The sequence below is a fragment of the Oncorhynchus masou genome, chromosome 11 (assembly GCF_036934945.1).
Source record: "Oncorhynchus masou masou isolate Uvic2021 chromosome 11, UVic_Omas_1.1, whole genome shotgun sequence".
In the NCBI taxonomy this organism is placed as follows: Eukaryota; Metazoa; Chordata; class Actinopteri; order Salmoniformes; family Salmonidae; genus Oncorhynchus; species Oncorhynchus masou.
This window is the reverse complement of record NC_088222.1, coordinates 23,109,438-23,125,395: the sequence shown is the minus strand read 5'-3', so window position 1 is coordinate 23,125,395 and position 15,958 is coordinate 23,109,438. Positions and strand designations below refer to the sequence as shown.

General features: G+C 42.2%; 2 protein-coding genes across 12 annotated transcripts in view; one reads left to right on the top strand and one right to left on the bottom strand.

The window, feature by feature from the left end:
* The window catches only part of LOC135548347 (lysine-specific demethylase 2B-like), a 52,873-nt gene extending 37,169 nt beyond the window's left edge, over positions 1-15,704 (bottom strand). For 6 of the 11 annotated variants that reach the window (XM_064977845.1, XM_064977849.1, XM_064977847.1 and 3 more), the window contains exons 1-9: positions 14,908-15,703; positions 10,427-10,571; positions 9,495-9,573; positions 9,298-9,344; positions 8,672-8,850; positions 8,473-8,579; positions 3,536-3,629; positions 2,966-3,119; positions 2,650-2,765 (exon numbers count right to left, since the gene is read on the bottom strand). In XM_064977845.1, the coding sequence (XP_064833917.1) occupies positions 2,650-2,765; positions 2,966-3,119; positions 3,536-3,629; positions 8,473-8,579; positions 8,672-8,850; positions 9,298-9,344; positions 9,495-9,573; positions 10,427-10,571; positions 14,908-15,042 (1,056 nt within the window). In that variant the 5' untranslated portion in view covers positions 15,043-15,703. Of the gene's footprint in view, positions 1-2,649; positions 2,766-2,965; positions 3,120-3,535; positions 3,630-8,472; positions 8,580-8,671; positions 8,851-9,297; positions 9,345-9,494; positions 9,574-10,426; positions 10,572-11,153; positions 11,334-14,907 lie in introns of those variants that run through there. The other 5 variants (XM_064977852.1, XM_064977853.1, XM_064977848.1 and 2 more) reach the window with 4 other exon arrangements.
* On the top strand, positions 11,802-13,988 carry LOC135548348 (calcium release-activated calcium channel protein 1-like). Its single transcript, XM_064977857.1, has 2 exons — positions 11,802-12,397; positions 12,701-13,988. Exons 1-2 carry the CDS (start codon positions 12,284-12,286, stop codon positions 13,259-13,261), a joined length of 675 nt encoding a protein of 224 aa, XP_064833929.1. The 5' UTR covers positions 11,802-12,283; the 3' UTR covers positions 13,262-13,988.
* Positions 15,705-15,958: the final 254 nt, after the last annotated feature.

Sequence of the window (15,958 nt, the reverse complement as noted above, 5' to 3'; positions counted from 1 at the left end):
GGGCCCTCAGAACCTCAAAAGTTTCTACAGCTGCACCCTCGAGAGCATCCTAACTAGTTGCATCACTGCCTGGTATGGCAACTGCTCGGCCACCGACCTCAAGGCACTACAGAGGGTAGTGTGTACGGCCCATTACATCACTGGGGCCAAGCTTCCTGCCATCCAGGACCTCTATACCAGGTGGTGTCAGAGGAAGGACCTAAAAATTGCCTGAGATTCCAGCCACTCTGGTCATAGATTGTTCTCTCTGCTACCGCACGGCAAGCAGTACCGGAGTGCCAAGTCTAGGTCCAAAAGGCTCCTTAACAGCTTCGACCCCCAGGCCATAAGACTGCTGAACAGCTAATCAAATGGCTACCCGGACTATTTGCACTGTTCCCCCCCCCCTTTCTCCTTTCTTTTTTGGCGCTGCTGCTACTACTCGCTGTATCTATACCCCTACCTACACGTACATATTACCTCAACTAACCTGTACCTCCACACATTGACTCAGTACCGGTACCCCCTGTATATAGCCTCTTTATTGTTATTTTATTGTTGCTCTTATTTTTTACTTTAGTTTATTTAGTAAATATTTTTCTAAAACTGCATTGTTGGTTAAGGGCTTGTAAACTTGACCTTACTGTGGAATGCTACACCGGTTTTATTCAGCGCATGTGACAAATAAAATGTGATTTTATGAATCGCGCTTCACCATCTGGCAGTCCGACGGACTAATCTGGGTTTGGCGGATGCCAGGAGAACGCTACCTGCCCTAATACATAGTGCCAACTGTCAAGTTTGGTGGAGGGGGAATAATGGTCTGTGGCGGTTTTTCATGTTTCGGGCTAGGCCCCTTAGTTCCAGTGAAGAGAAATCTGAACACTACAGCATACAATTATATTCTAGTCGATTCTGTGCTTCCAACTTGGTGGCAACAGTTTGGGGGAAGGCCCTTTCCTGTTTCAGCATGACAATTCCCCAGTGCACAAAGCGAGGTCCATAAAGAAATGGTTTGTCGAGATCGGTGTGTAAGAACTTAACTGGCCTACACAGAGCCCTGATCTCAACCCCATAAAACACCTTTGTGATGAATTGGAAAGCCTACTGCGAGCCAGGCATAATCATCCAACATCAGCTTCCGACCTCACTAATGCTTGTGTCTGACTGGATTGCATACTTTTGGTCATGTCGTGTAAGAGACTAGTTGAACAATTCAACTGCATTTGATAGAGACAACGGTTACGTTAAACACACACTGGCAAACCAGAGGCCCTGTTCAAGGCCAAGCTCTTCCATTCATTCCCATCTCTCCAGGGAGAGCTTGCCCTCTCAGACACAGCAGCATGATCTGATTCCCACTCTCCTCTAAGAAACACAGCTATATTTATCTCGCTGAGATGATTTCATACAGATCAACACTTTTCAGTGATAATCCTTTCTTTCTCCAGCTCCATTTCTGTGTTGAGGTGTAAAAATAGAGTGAACGCAACGTGCCAAGCCCTGGGGAACATATGAAACTGTCTCTGTTTCTCTCATACCTCTTTTCCAGCAGAAACAAAAATAGTACTGTACTTTCAACAAAGCTGACTCTTCTAACCAGCTATCCATCATAACTGAGAAAGCTACATTTAGCCAATTATCCATATAAATCTCAAAGCCTGCAGGACAAGCATCCATATCATTACAGCAACTACTCCGATCTTATTATTGGAAAGAATACCGGAATAAAAATTGTGAAATATTTCTAGACATTCCTCTCATTAGATCATATACAGTACAAACACATGCATACACACAAAAGCAATAGGCTCATATACACTATGTTTCATCAACGTAAGAAGCCCCTGGGAGTTTGTGAAAGAAGAGAAACAGAATTTCCTTTAAGTATTTCAGTCTCAGGCTGCCAGTATGTAATTCTCAGTTAACCCAGAATTTAAATATTGGGTAATTTAATCAGCTGCGTTGGGTCCATACGGTTCGGTTTGCGAAGTCTCCACCCTAGCAAAAATAAACTCTCAGCCAAAACCCCCTCCCCTCCACTAATTGAACCTGTGTTTATCACCCCTGGAGTTTAAAATTGCTTAAGCACTGCTTTTGCCCAATTATACATCCAAATTGTCAGTGTCAGATTCTTTGGGTTACGCGCAGGATCTCTCCACGAGAGATTTAGCCAATATGACACAACAAGCTCCGTGATTCATTTCTGCACCTTTTAGCGCTGTATTCTGATTTTATATGAACCGCTGTCACAGACTATTTCCACATGAATATGGATGGATTTCTTTTTGCGGGCAGAGACCTCATCCGCGCCATCATTAGCACATCAGTCTGTTTCTCAATTGGATGGTAATGCAAATGACAGAATGTTCAGCAACTGGGCCTTTGTGTCACATTCCTGCCTTGTTTCAATCCCTAGCTTCCCAACTTCCCCTATCCAGTTCAGATCTGTAAAAAAACAGAGGTAGGGGCTGAGGAAGAGACTATTCAGTTCTCATACTCATTGACATAGCACACTAAGTGACCTAGACTTGTTTGTATGAGGTGAGGCTTTTTCCCCATCCATCTTCATTGTAGAGACAGTTTAGTTTCACTAATGGTTTCACTAATGGAGCAGGTCAGAGGTGGAGTGAAGCATCAGTACTGAAACACCTGTATGAGACAGCCTACCTTAGTCCTGTTCTCTATCTCATAGATTGAGAGTTGCATGGGAATGTTAAAGCTGTGCAGAATGTTGCCTCCGAACACCAGTGTGTCCTCGGGGGTGTAGACTGCATGAATCCAGCCTGAAACGGGACAGCCAGGCAAACATCATGAGAACCAGCTGACCCACTCAAAACATGCTCAGGCAGACAGACATGGTATGCCCAAACATGTTCTCAAACACATGCCTGAATAAAGCAGTGCATATACTGTATGGTTTGTTACAATGATATTCATGATATTACGATAGGAATAGATCAAAACAAAATGCTAGGCAGCTCACCGGAGGGGATGAAGAAGGTGTAGCCCTGTTTTAGCTCAACTCTCTGGCAGCCATCTGCACGATCTCCCAGGAAGACGTCACTCTGCTTGCCTGACAGAACCCAGTCCTCATACAGGGTAAGGTTATGAGGTGTCGGAGGCACCAGCCAGAACACCTGAGCACAGGACAGGGAGATAAAAGTTGGGGATGTGGCTTTGGTTGTCATCTAACAACAAGGGCGATATATTTCTCAAGGTTACAGCTTATATTAGAGAAGTCAGCACATTTTGGAGATTTGTTCATCCTTTCACATAATGTCCCCTCGCTTCCTCTTCATGCCTTAGCTTGACCTTTGCAAGTTTGTATAATGTGATCCGTCAAAGGTGTGCATACGGACACCCTAGCAACAATCCTCTGATGTCTGCTGACTCTGCAGCAATTGCTGAGACAAACAGGGAACAGGTTCATTTGTAGCGCCTCGACAGAAATAGAATACATGTACAGTACCAGGATTGGGGGAGGGTATTCCAGAGAGCCTCAGGATGCATTATTTTGCCACATACAATCCGGAAAACAAACATGACAACTTACCTTTCCTCCCTTGAACACGTGATACCACACAGACGTGCCCCCGAAATCAATGTGGAAGTCAGTATAGCAGCCCTTCACGCTCATCAAACAGTACCTACAGAGGGACATGAGACGGGTGAATGATGACCCACTGGATCTGAATAGTTATGACGAACCTAGGGGAGCATATTTTCTTTGTTTGACAGCCTAGACGTTAAGAGCGTTAAGAGCGCCAGTAACCAAAAGATCCCTGGTTTGAATACCTGAGCCAACTAGGTGAAAAATATGTTGATGTGCCCTTGAGCAAGGCACTTAACCCTAATTGCTCCCGCAATTCACTCTGGATAAGAGCATCTGCTAAATGACTCAAATGTAACTAAGAAGACTGTGGGTTAGGGGCTGAGCTGAATGAACATCAGAAACCGAAAGGGGGAAATAAAAGATGTGCAGTACGGTCACCAATTATATCAAAAAAGTGTGTTAGAAGTGTTAAGTGAGCTCATTTTTTGTTCATTGTTCTTACCCCAGAAACTATACAGTAAATTGTACCATTTCAACATTCCAGCTGTGCAATGTACAACTGAATATGAAAGCTATTTGGATGAAAATGTCTGTGATTAATTTCTAAGAAACAAGCAGCTCAACCACAATATCTGTTTGAAATCTGCTACTCTCTACTGTACTACAACTGCCAGTACCCTATTCCAACAAACACCAACAAAAATCAGTAACCAGAAATAAGCTTAGAGAATCGCTCACAACAGCCTCTCCTCTGGAAGTTAATTGTGGAATGATTAGGGCTCCGTGGGACATAAATCATTCAGTAATTCAGTGAGATAGGAATGAGAACAGGTCTATTAATAGAATGGGACCCGACCACTGACTCCAGTAGCCTAATATAAACCAGAATGATTACCGCTGCGCTATAGTAAAACAACGTAAGCTCGCGAAATCAGGCGGCTTGCGAGGCTATGACTCCAGGGCTTCAGTGGAGAAAATGGAACACTATCATTTACGACCGGGACGATACCAATATCGCAATATGTTTTCCATGACAAAACTGAAAACACGAAGCAGACAAAACTCTTTGATCCTTTAAAAAACATCTGTATGTAACTTAATGTGCTATAGCTTGGAAAATAAATTAATGTGACTGAATGACAACATAAATCAAATCAAATTTATTTTTCACATATACATGGTCAGCAGATGTTAATGCGAGTGTAGCGAAATGCTCGTGCTTCTAGTTCCGACAATGCAGTAATAACTAACGAGTAATCTAACCTAACAATTCCAAAACTACTACCTTATACACACAAGTGTAAAGGGATAAAGAATATGTACATAAAGATGAATAAGTGATGGTACAGAACGGCATAGGCAAGATGCAGTAGATGGTATCGAGTACAGTATATATGTAACGGATGTGAAACGGCTAGCTTAGTTAGCGGTGCGCACTAAATAGCGTTTCAATCGGTGACGTCACTTGCTCTGAGACCTTGAAGTAGTAGTTCCCCTTGCTCTACAAGGACCGCGACTTTTGTGGAGCGATGGGTAAAAGATGCTTCGTGGGTGACTGTTGTTGATGTGTTCAGAGGGTCCCTGGTTCGCGCCCGGGTATGGGCGAGGGGACGGTCTAAAGTTATACTGTTACATATACATATGAGATGAGTAATGTAGGGTATGTAAACAAAGTGGTATAGTTTAAAGTGGCTAGTGATACATGTATTACATAAAGATGATATAGAGTACAGTATATACATATACATATGAGATGAGTAATGAGTATGTAAACATTATATTAAGTAGCATTGTTTAAAGTGGCTAGTGATATATTTTACATCAATTCCCATTATTAAAGTGGCTGGAGTTGAGTCAGTATGTTGGCAGCAGCCACTCTATGTTAGTGGTGGCTGTTTAACAGTCTGATGGCCTTGAAATAGAAGCTGTTTTTCAGTCTCTCGGTCCCTGCTTTGATGCGCCTGTACTGACCTCGCCTTCTGGATGATAGCGGGGTGAACAGGCAGTGGCTCGGGTGGTTGTTGTCTTTGATGATCTTTATGGCCTTCCTGTGACATCGGGTGGTGTAGGTGTTCTGGAGGGCAGGTAGTTGATGATGGTGATGCGTTGTGCAGACCTCACTACCCTCTGGAGAGCCTTACGGTTGTGGGCGCGGCAGTTCCGTACCAGGCGGTGATACAGCCCGACAGGATGCTCTCAATTGTGCATAGGGGCGGCAGGGTAGCCTAGTGGTTAGAGCGTTGGACTAGTAACCAAAAGGTTGCAAGTTCAAATCCCCAAGCTGACAAGGTACAAATCTGTCGTTCTGCCCCTGAACAGGCAGTTAACCCACTGTTCCTAGGCCGTCATTGAAAATAAGAATCTGTTCTTAACTGACTTGCCTAGTAAAATAAAGGAAAAATGTAAAAGTTTGTGAGTGCTTTTGGTGACAAGCCGAATTTCTTCAGCCTCCTGAGGTTGAAGAGGCGCTGCTGCGCCTTCTTCACGATGCTGTCTGTGTGGGTGGACCAATTCAGTTTGTCCGTGATGTGTACGCCGAGGAACTTAAAACTTACTACCCTCTTCACCACTATCCCATCGATGTGGATAGGGGGGTGCTCCCTCTGCTGTTTCCTGAAGTCCACAATCATTTCCTTTGTTTTGTTGACGTTGAGTGTGAGGTTATTTTCCTGACACCACACTCAGAGGGCCCTCACCTCCTCCCTGTAGGCTGTCTCGTCGTTGTTGGTAATCAAGCCTACCACTTTAGTGTCATCCGCAAACTTGATGATTGAGTTGGAGGCGTGCATGGCCACGCAGTCGTGGGTGAATAGGGAGTACAGGAGAGGGCTCAGAACGCACCCTTGTGGGGCCCCAGTGTTGAGGATTAGCGGGGTGGAGATGTTGTTACCTACCCTCACCACCTGGGGGTGACACTTTGTTTTTGTTTCCTTGCCACAATACTAATGAGTTTCGCGATACTGGTATCATCCCGGCCATACTATCATTACATGGCACATTATTGTTAGAGCCACAGTCATGATTTTTGTTAGGTGGTTTGATTTGTATATAGGCTACTGTAAAATGGTGCATCTGTTCTCTTGGTATCATTTTGCAGCCAGTACAGTTAGTCTACGCTCAAGGTTTATCAGATTGAAATCTGCTAATAACAAGTGCATACCACACAGAGTGTGTGATAGATTAAAAAAAAGGCCAAATAAAAAGTACGGATGAGACGATACCAGTATCACAGCCCTAATGTTGGAAACAAACATCATTATGTTGTCATCCAGAGTCAAAAAAATAATAATTCCAAGCTATAACACACAATATTTTAGAGTTTTGGTCTGCTTCATGTTTCCATTTTTGTCATGGAACAAATTGTGATACTGGTATCATCACAGCCCTAGTAAAAAGGCTGTGATACTTCTACTGTGGATATGGCAGGGTAGAAATTCCACTCTTCAAGCCATGGGACATCCAAAATGAGTGATGAATAAACAATGTACTAATTATATACCTGGCACTGATCAACATAAACCCTGGTCCTGATGCAGGGGGAACAAACTCTCTTGGCAACACGAGTCCTCCAGGAGCCTCAATAACACCAGGCAGCTGATCAATACAAGCTTGTTTGCCTCCTCTGATCCAGTCAGTAGCAGTAGCTCATAAAATACAGACCACTTCCCATCCTGTCAACACGGCTCATTTTGTCCATACATATCATTTGATTTGGTCTAGTTGCATGGCTAAGTTATAGTTCTCCAGCCCCGGCTGACTCTTACTGTATGAGGCCAGTCAGACAGATACAAGCTTGTCATCTATCCCACAGCAGTGTATCTGCACCTTCCCACAGAGACACCGGAGGAGAGGGTTTACATGGGCTGGAGACCGGAGTATGACCTTGACTGAGGTAATGGTGGAAACTGCCAGTGTAAGCACATTATAAATGCTCCCACTCAGTGGGAGAAGGTCACCTCATCCATATAGACACATATCACCGACACTGAACAGAACATGTTGAGACGCACAATACTGTCTGGCTTACAGACTTCACTGAGGGCCCATCTGCTGAACCTGTGAGACACTCACATAATCACACACACAGATCCCCAGCCTATTGCACAGCAGTTTGCAGCTCTCCTCTGGACAGAGAGTGAGCAGACCCTGGGCTATAGAAGCCCAACATCCCACTACAAAACACCACTCACGATCAATCACACCAGCCCTTGAGCGTCTCCATTAAAGACAAGGTAAATAAATCAAATGACATGGTAGAGTACTCCCGACATCTTTCAATCTGAACAGCTTTTCCCAATAAAAGACAGACGTACCCGACAGCTATTCCTCTCTCTGACCCGGTTCGCTCAGGACCACCCCCCACCCCACCCCCCATGCGCTGGTCACCGACCAGACAGGAGAGAACTGCTCCGGATTTTATTTCTGCCCTGCACCATTAAGTAAAAAATAGAGAGGAGTGAGAGTAGAAGGAGAGAGAGAATATTAGAGTGAAAGAGAGAGCTAGAAAGAGAGGGGAAGAGTGAGGGTGAAAGGGAGGGCACAATTGGCTCTTGAATGCCCTCTATGTCATAATGCTGGTAGCTGATTGGCTGAGGAGGAGCCATGAAGTCACTTCGGCATCCTGTGAAGAACCGCCCTCTACCATGAAAGAGCCCTGCTGCCTAGCAACCATCTAGAACCATCAGAGGAAGTGAATGACAGCAGGGGGCTAAAAGAGAGAGGGCAAAGGGACTTTGGAAAAAGGAGGAGTAAGCTAATATTTCCTTCCAGCAAAGCAGCAATTTTCTCACAGCTTTTAAAAAGAAACTTTAGCATGTGCTTCAGTGTTTTCCTGTTATGTACAATCAACTGCATTTTTGTAACAGGTCCACACATCAAAAGTAACTTTGACATTGCACACAATAACTAACTGAATTTCTAAAAGACAAATTACTTACTTCTGTACTTTGGGGTACTTCATCTCTGAGATGACATTAGTGGCTTCAGTTTGTCTTTGTTTCAGTTTAAGGGGCCACATGTTGTCCACCCAGTCCACTAGATCCACCTATAAGAGAGAGTTGACAGGTGGCATTCACTGTCAAATTTGCCCTTGTTCATAATGGATAAATTAATCAAAAACTGGCGGTGCCATCTTACTACAGTGGGCCTCTTGACGAGATTCTCCAGTTTGGTGTGGCTGAACTCCAGGCTGATAACATTAAAGAGTTTGTCCCGCTCCTCCTCAGGAGTCTCATAGTAGCGGGCAAACTGGGCCATGCTCATCTCAGAGCCTTTCTGAGTGCTCACGTCCATCACATCAACGGCACGACGGCTACCTGCAAACACAAACACAGCAGTCTTACCGTAAACCTGAACACTACCATGTCACATGAGAGATCCTATTAGAGGTAATTTAGTAAAAAGTGCCATTTAACTATAACTGATTTCAGTCTGACTTTCTGTAATATAGATGGATAGGCCTATGTGTATTGCGTCTGCACTGGATATTTCTGAAATGCATCTTGGTAAAGTGAGTCATCTAATGTTTGTTCCATAAGTGAAAAAACCCTGCATTACAGGCTTAAAAAAAGTTTCCATCAACACCCACACACTTTTTGACTTGACACCTTTTCCGGCAGCATGCTTTTCATTCATCAACAAATGCAGGGTATTGTTGAGTACAGTGTGGGCCCTGCTGTCCAAACTAAATGAGGAGTCTAAGAGAAGTATTCATGCAGTGAAAGGAATATGTACCATGCCTAATATTTAAAAGATAGACTTACCAACCAAACCCTTAATCTCACTGACGGTGAACTCCGGGTCTGGCATTCTGTATTTTTTCAAGAATGAAGTAAAGATAAGCATATTACCTTCAAACCATTCCACAAAACCTAATATTTAACCAAGGCAAACAAGAACATTTAATAGGCTAAATAGGTCGTTATTGTTCACATGTCTTCATATTGTACTCATCTCTCACCTGAGCCCCAGTCCATCTTTGGCTTTGAAAATAAGAGGGGTCTGGAGTGCTTCTCTTTGAACATACTCATAAGTGAAATCTGAGAAGAAGAAAAGTGTGGGTGTTCATTATATCTTCACTCCGCACATGGTACAGTAGAGTACAATTTGTGTGTGTCTCAATGGCTGCGTTTAGACAGGCAACCCAATTTTGGTCTTTTTTTCACACTAATTGGTCTTTTGACCACTCAGATCAGCTCTGAAAAAGATCTGATGTGAAAAGATCTGTTGTGGTTGGTCAAAAGACAAATTAGTGGAAAAAATATCACAATTCAGCTACCTGTCTAAACACAGCCATAGATGTGTGAGGACATCCTGCACAAAGACGAATTAACCAAATGGAACTTCTCCCCTAATGTGTGTGAATGCAATGGATGAAAAGGAAGAACATTTTAAAGGCCCAATGCAGACATTTTTATCTCCATATCAAATCATTTCTCTGTAATAATTAAGTACCTTGCTGTGATTGTTTTCAATTAAAATGCAGAAAAAAAAATACAGTAGCTTCTAAGTAAAGAACAATTTCTCAAGCAATCATTTTACTAAGACTGTCTGGGAGTGGTCTGAGTGGGGAGGGGAAAACTAGCTGTTATTGGCAGAGGTTTGGAATGCTCTTTCTTATTGGTGTATTAACTAATTTACCACTTGGTGATGTCACAAGGCACACCACAACTCCATCCTACCAAAACAGGTTGAAATTTCAGGCAGTCTTTTCAAACAGCTCTTACACTAAATGGGCATTATCACAGTATTATTCCAACCTCAGTGTGGAAACATATGAAATACAAGGAAATTACGTTTTTGACTGCCCTGGCCTTTAAGCGTGTCCACCAGTGAGGGGACAGTGAGTGTGGTAAACTAAAATTATGAATTGAGCATTTTATTTTAAATTACCTTTGCCGTCCATCAACTGAACGAAATGTCTGTTGTACGAATTGCTAACAAGTTTCTCCTCCAGATTAAAACCCCTGACATTTGCAATTTCTTCAACGTCAGAGAAGTCCTCGTTTTCGTCGTACATTGTCCGGCAGATGGAGCGCTAGTAGAGGAATGAAAATACAGGTTATACAAGTAGGAGACAATATTTATCACGTCTTACCAATAATGTTCTCAAAATACTAGAGTATATAATGAATATGCAAGTATAGCTTTGAATAAGGGCGGTCGTTTCAAATTAGAAAAAGCATAGGCCAGGCAGTACATTATCTTACGTAGGCTCGAGAGAGATCACAATAAAACAGTGGTGCACGTGGCTATGCTGTATTTGTGGTTGTAGGTGGGCCTTTAGCTGCAAACACCTTAGCAGATGATTTAAACAATGCTAGTTAATCTCAATCGTTATGTCAAAGACAAACATTAACATAACGTGCTAAGATGCACAACAACGGTACGCAGTCTGAGTGGGCTTGTGAATGACGTCTATCATTTTCCAAATAAAATATAGCCTAAGTAACTACATAAAGCTGACGTTTGTCAAATTTTAACATATGACATCTTCTGTTCTGAGGGTCAATTAAATGATGATAAACTAGGCTACCACTGATATCTCAGCTAACCTAGCTAGCTAGTCCAGTTGCAAGCGAGGCTAGCTATGCTAGAATAGGGTAATAATGCTACACACCAGCTTGCGTCCAGAATCTGCACCAGCTTCCATGATCTGAGCCCTTGCCTAGTGTATCTGTTCAGCCCTTCATTTAAAAAATTATAATAATCACATTTAAACTAATTAGCACTGCGTTTCGACTCAACTAAGTGGTAACCATATTTGTTTTGTGCTGGATAACGTCACCGACAGAATCAAAACATTGTTGGACAACGTCATGCGTCACCTCCCACACTACTTATTCTTCACGTCAACTATGAAAATAGTTCTGAATGTATAACAAACAAATGCTATTACATTTATTTATCCGACTTTTTCGCGGTCTGTCATAGACCTGCAATTGCATGCACAACAAAGGCTGCTTGGAGTACGCATGCATGCTCGCTCTAGTTTAGATCCCTCAATGTGGATATATTGCATGCATGTACGCTATTGGGCACAATGGGCAGTGGGAACATTGTCTAAAATGATTCAATTGATTATTGCAAATTGTTAGTTAGTAGCTAGACATTTGTATCAACGTGTCATGCGAATAGCTCAATTATAATCATCCACTGTCGTTCAAATTATTATAAATAATTTGCAAGTATAACTGACACTGTTTGTTTCGCATTCTTCACCGGCATCCGTTTCAGATAGCCAGGTTCTATTTTACACGAATGGCCCTGCATGACTGACTAATGACAGTAATCAAATTATTGTACGCACTATAAATATTGTTTCAGAGTAACTAGTTACAATGTGAAAGTTTAAAGTATTTATGTTTGTATGATCCAACTAACTTATTATACTTATTATGGATAGGCAGAATTGTGCGTAGTTTATTTTAGCTTCGCCGCAATGGCTTATGGGTGCAGCCAGCTCGAGCGAAACAGCAGGGTCTAGGTGTTCGGTTCAGAGGCGCTGCAGAAGAAGTAGACGGTATGAAGTTTAAACAGCGTTATGCTTACAATACTTTGTCAATATTTAATGTCAACATAGCGCTAACGAAAATCGATTGAAAGTATCTGAACTGCTGCCAATTTCTACATCAATCTATTTGGACACCGAGGATGTTATCTCTGGTTAGCTAACGCCTATCGTTATTATTATACAGCCACATACGTATCAAACAACGTCCGTTCAGTCTATTCAATTTCAGCGGCACAATGAGTCTGAACGAGCATTCATTGCAAGCACTGTCTTGGAGGAAGCTTTACTTGAGTCGAGCAAAACTGAAGGCTTCCAGTCGAACGTCTGCTCTACTATCTGGGTTCGCTATGGTAAGGAATATACTCGCCCAAAGATGCATTGCAGCAAAGGCAAGTCTTTGATGTCCATAGCATGATGACAGCTAGGCATCATCCAAAAGCAGAATCCTTGTGTATTCATCTCATGTTGTATAGATTCTTTGCACCCCCTAGTTTTGCATTGCAGTTTTTCTTCATTTGGAAAGATCATGTCTGGATGGAATTTTGACAGCACGTTTTTCCCCCTTTATAGATCTCTAGTTCCAGACGGTCTGTCTTGAATGCTATTATTTTCTGATACATTTCATACTGTTACTATCCCTTTCTCCTCTCTAGGTAGCAATGGTGGAGGTTCAGTTGGACACAACCTATCCTTACCCACCTGGTCTCCTCATTGCATTCAGTGCCTGCACCACTGTGTTGGTGGCCGTTCACCTTTTTGCCCTGATGGTTAGTACCTGCATCCTGCCTAACATTGAGGCAGTCAGCAACGTTCACAACCTCAACTCAGTGAAGGAGTCTCCACATGAGAGAATGCACCACCACATCGAGCTGGCCTGGGCCTTCTCTACAGTCATTGGCACCCTGCTCTTCCTGGCTGAGGTTGTACTCCTCTGCTGGGTCAAATTTCTACCCATTAGGCCTAAAAACCACAACCCCAACAATGGGACCATATCTGCAGGTGTGGCTGCTGCAATCACCTCCACCTCTATCATGGTGCCTTTTGGCCTGATATTTATAGTATTTGCTGTACATTTCTACCGTTCCCTTGTCAGCCACAAGACAGATAGGCAGTTCCAGGAGCTGGAGGAGCTATCCAACCTGACCAGGCTGCAGAATGAGCTGGACGGCAGAGGGGAGTCCCTCATGCAATCCCCCAGCTCTCAATTCCCTTAAAGACTGACCACTCTGACAAGATAGATATCTCTACCACGACAATACTTTTGCCATTAGTTTGACATTTCTATTAAAAACACTACATAATTTATGAAAGTGTTGTGCTACTCAGTGTTTGAAATGTTCACATTTCTAGATTTTTTTTAAACTTGCATATAACTGTAAAACTATGCCACTTAACGCATGTACACATTTTCAACAGAAAAAAACACCACTGTCTTAACTGGCACTTGGAGCATTGTATTGTGGACAGTTTATAAAAAAATCCATTTACCTTGCAGGTAATAATGCATGGGGCTGAAGAGGGCTCTCATTAACAATCTATTGTGACAAGGTGGCTTGCTTTATTGTTATGAGCACCACTGAAGGTCTTATGGTGTTTTCAAGACAACTCTGAACCTCACAAGTTAAAATTTGCGTAGAGCTTCCTATTGGACGATTCTGATATTTTCGAAGTGGGAAACCCATTTCTCATCTTTCTACAATGAGTTTCCAAGCAGGAAATGTCAGTTCCGAGTTGTCTTGAATGTGGCATTACTTCTGTAAGAGGTGAATATGTTCTGTATTCAACCTAATGTTCTGATTTTTACTTTTTAGAGTTAACGTTTGATATTAAATGTAATCGACCTGCTTAAGTTATTTGTAGTCCAAATGTTACTGCATAAACTCACAACAGTTTACTACTATGTAAACCATTTGTTATTGAAATAAACATTTTTTTACCGTGGTTGTCTGAACAATGTTTTTGTGACATTGAAAGGCTATTTTCACTGCTGCTTAAACAGTGAATACAGAAATGAACTGCACATATTCTTTCTCAACACAATTTGCTTCGTAAAAGGTGTTATGCTGCTTTAATTTCCTGTCAAAAGTGCACCCTCTGACTTGTTTGTACATTGAGTTGGTAGGTCTTGGTAAATATAGAAACGTTTGGTCATACGCACATCCTTAAACCTTTTGTTTTTTGTTTTGCTTCTAGGATATATTTTTTTAATACCTCAAATTGCCATTGGGGAATGATAGACAGATGGCACTGTGACCTCATTACAAGTCTGATCATGTTCAGTGGTCCTGTTTCAGAGAAGTAAAGTTACTAAGATCTTACTCATGATGATATGCTCTCTTAATTTAACAATTAATGGCATTTTACTACGTGTCCAGAGATGAAGCACAACAGGAGGGTGGTCCTTCTGTGGTATGTCCTATTCACTGTGGTATGTTGACTATGTTTCCATGAAAACTGATTTCACATCCAACAGATGTACCTTAAGCAGAGAAAGGTGGTACACCTCACCATACAGTGAATTGATCACCACCCTGGGTTCAAATACATGTGTATTTTATTACTTGTTCTTTATTTTTCAAATAATGCAGCCTGAAGCAATTACTTATTTTGGAAGTAATTTAAAAGTATTTTAAAATACCTGGGTTTAATGCATGGAAGTGTATTTGAGTATTTTCAAATAGCTGCCAATACTTTCCAAATACATTCCAATATTAAACTACTTGTCTTAAATATCAGAATACTTTGAAATGTGAAAGTAATTGAGATATTTGAACCCTGATCTGATAGGGGGCACAGCACCATACCTGCAACACCCAGTAAAAGACAAACTTTTAAATGCTTCAAAATACAAAGTATGTACCTTAGGAGTTGTGTATATTGTGGTTGTTGTTGCCTCTTCCAAAGTCCGACACTGTTCCACATTTGGCCACTCGGTCCACCCAGAAGCCCTCATAAAGCTGACCTTTGTCCAGGTAAAATAACTCCCCATGCCCATACAGTTGCCTTCATACCGTTTTTCCCCTTGATTCCCTAATTTGTGTTGAAGCAAATCTCAAAACCTGACATACTGTTATAGTTTACACCCAAATCCATGCAAATCCAAAACGAATTCATTCACGTTGTTCTACCAAATGCATGTTTTATGAAGTAATTGCTGTTGCCACAGTAGCAACAGACTTGTGTGCGATATTTCGTTCTTGCAGTGTTTCATTGAATTCCAGACAAATTGTCAAAGTTGGGGACAGCTCATCTACACTAATAAAGATAAATGCAAATGTAGGCTACAATTGCTTAATATACCGCAACTCTCCATTTACACACTGGAAATCAACTTTGTCTTGAACGCACCCGTGGTGACTGTCATGAGACTTCCATGTAAGATAATATGCCCCTACCTAGACGAAACATGCCCTGTCCGTGATGTTTGTCTTCAGCCATTCTCCATCAGATACAGTATAGTGGGAAAGGAAAAAAGTGTAGGTCCTATAGTTACATCCTTATTACCTGTTGAAAAAAAAAATGCGAAAAAAATGGAGAGAACCAGTCACGGTCCATGGGTCTAAATTGTGACGCAGTAAAAAGAGAATTTATGCTTGATCCGAAAGGTGGTCGGGGGCGCGGTATGGATGGTGTGACGCAATTGCCGAGCCTCTTGAGACATACAGTGGCCAAATTGAGCTCTGTGCCGCATCGCCGTGCATAACGAAAATGTTATAACAATGCAGAGGGATCCGTATAGGTCCGCATTGACATGATTGGTTGATGGTAAGTGGGGGCGGGAGGTCTAGTATAAACACAAACTCACTTCCTTGACAACTTCCTTCACAACAGCTCTGCACTGTTCGGTGAAGCGCAAGAAGTGTGAATGCCCTACAGAGGCCATATCACCCTAAATGCTGCACGGCCAATGA

Bases quoted from the DNA above. Each gene is read 5' to 3' on its own strand.
- LOC135548348 (XM_064977857.1), top strand. From the start codon at position 12,284: ATGAGTCTGAACGAGCATTCATTGCAAGCACTGTCTTGGAGGAAGCTT. The intron at 12,398-12,700 runs GTAAGGAATATA...TCTCCTCTCTAG, and splicing joins TACTATCTGGGTTCGCTATG to GTAGCAATGGTGGAGGTTCA.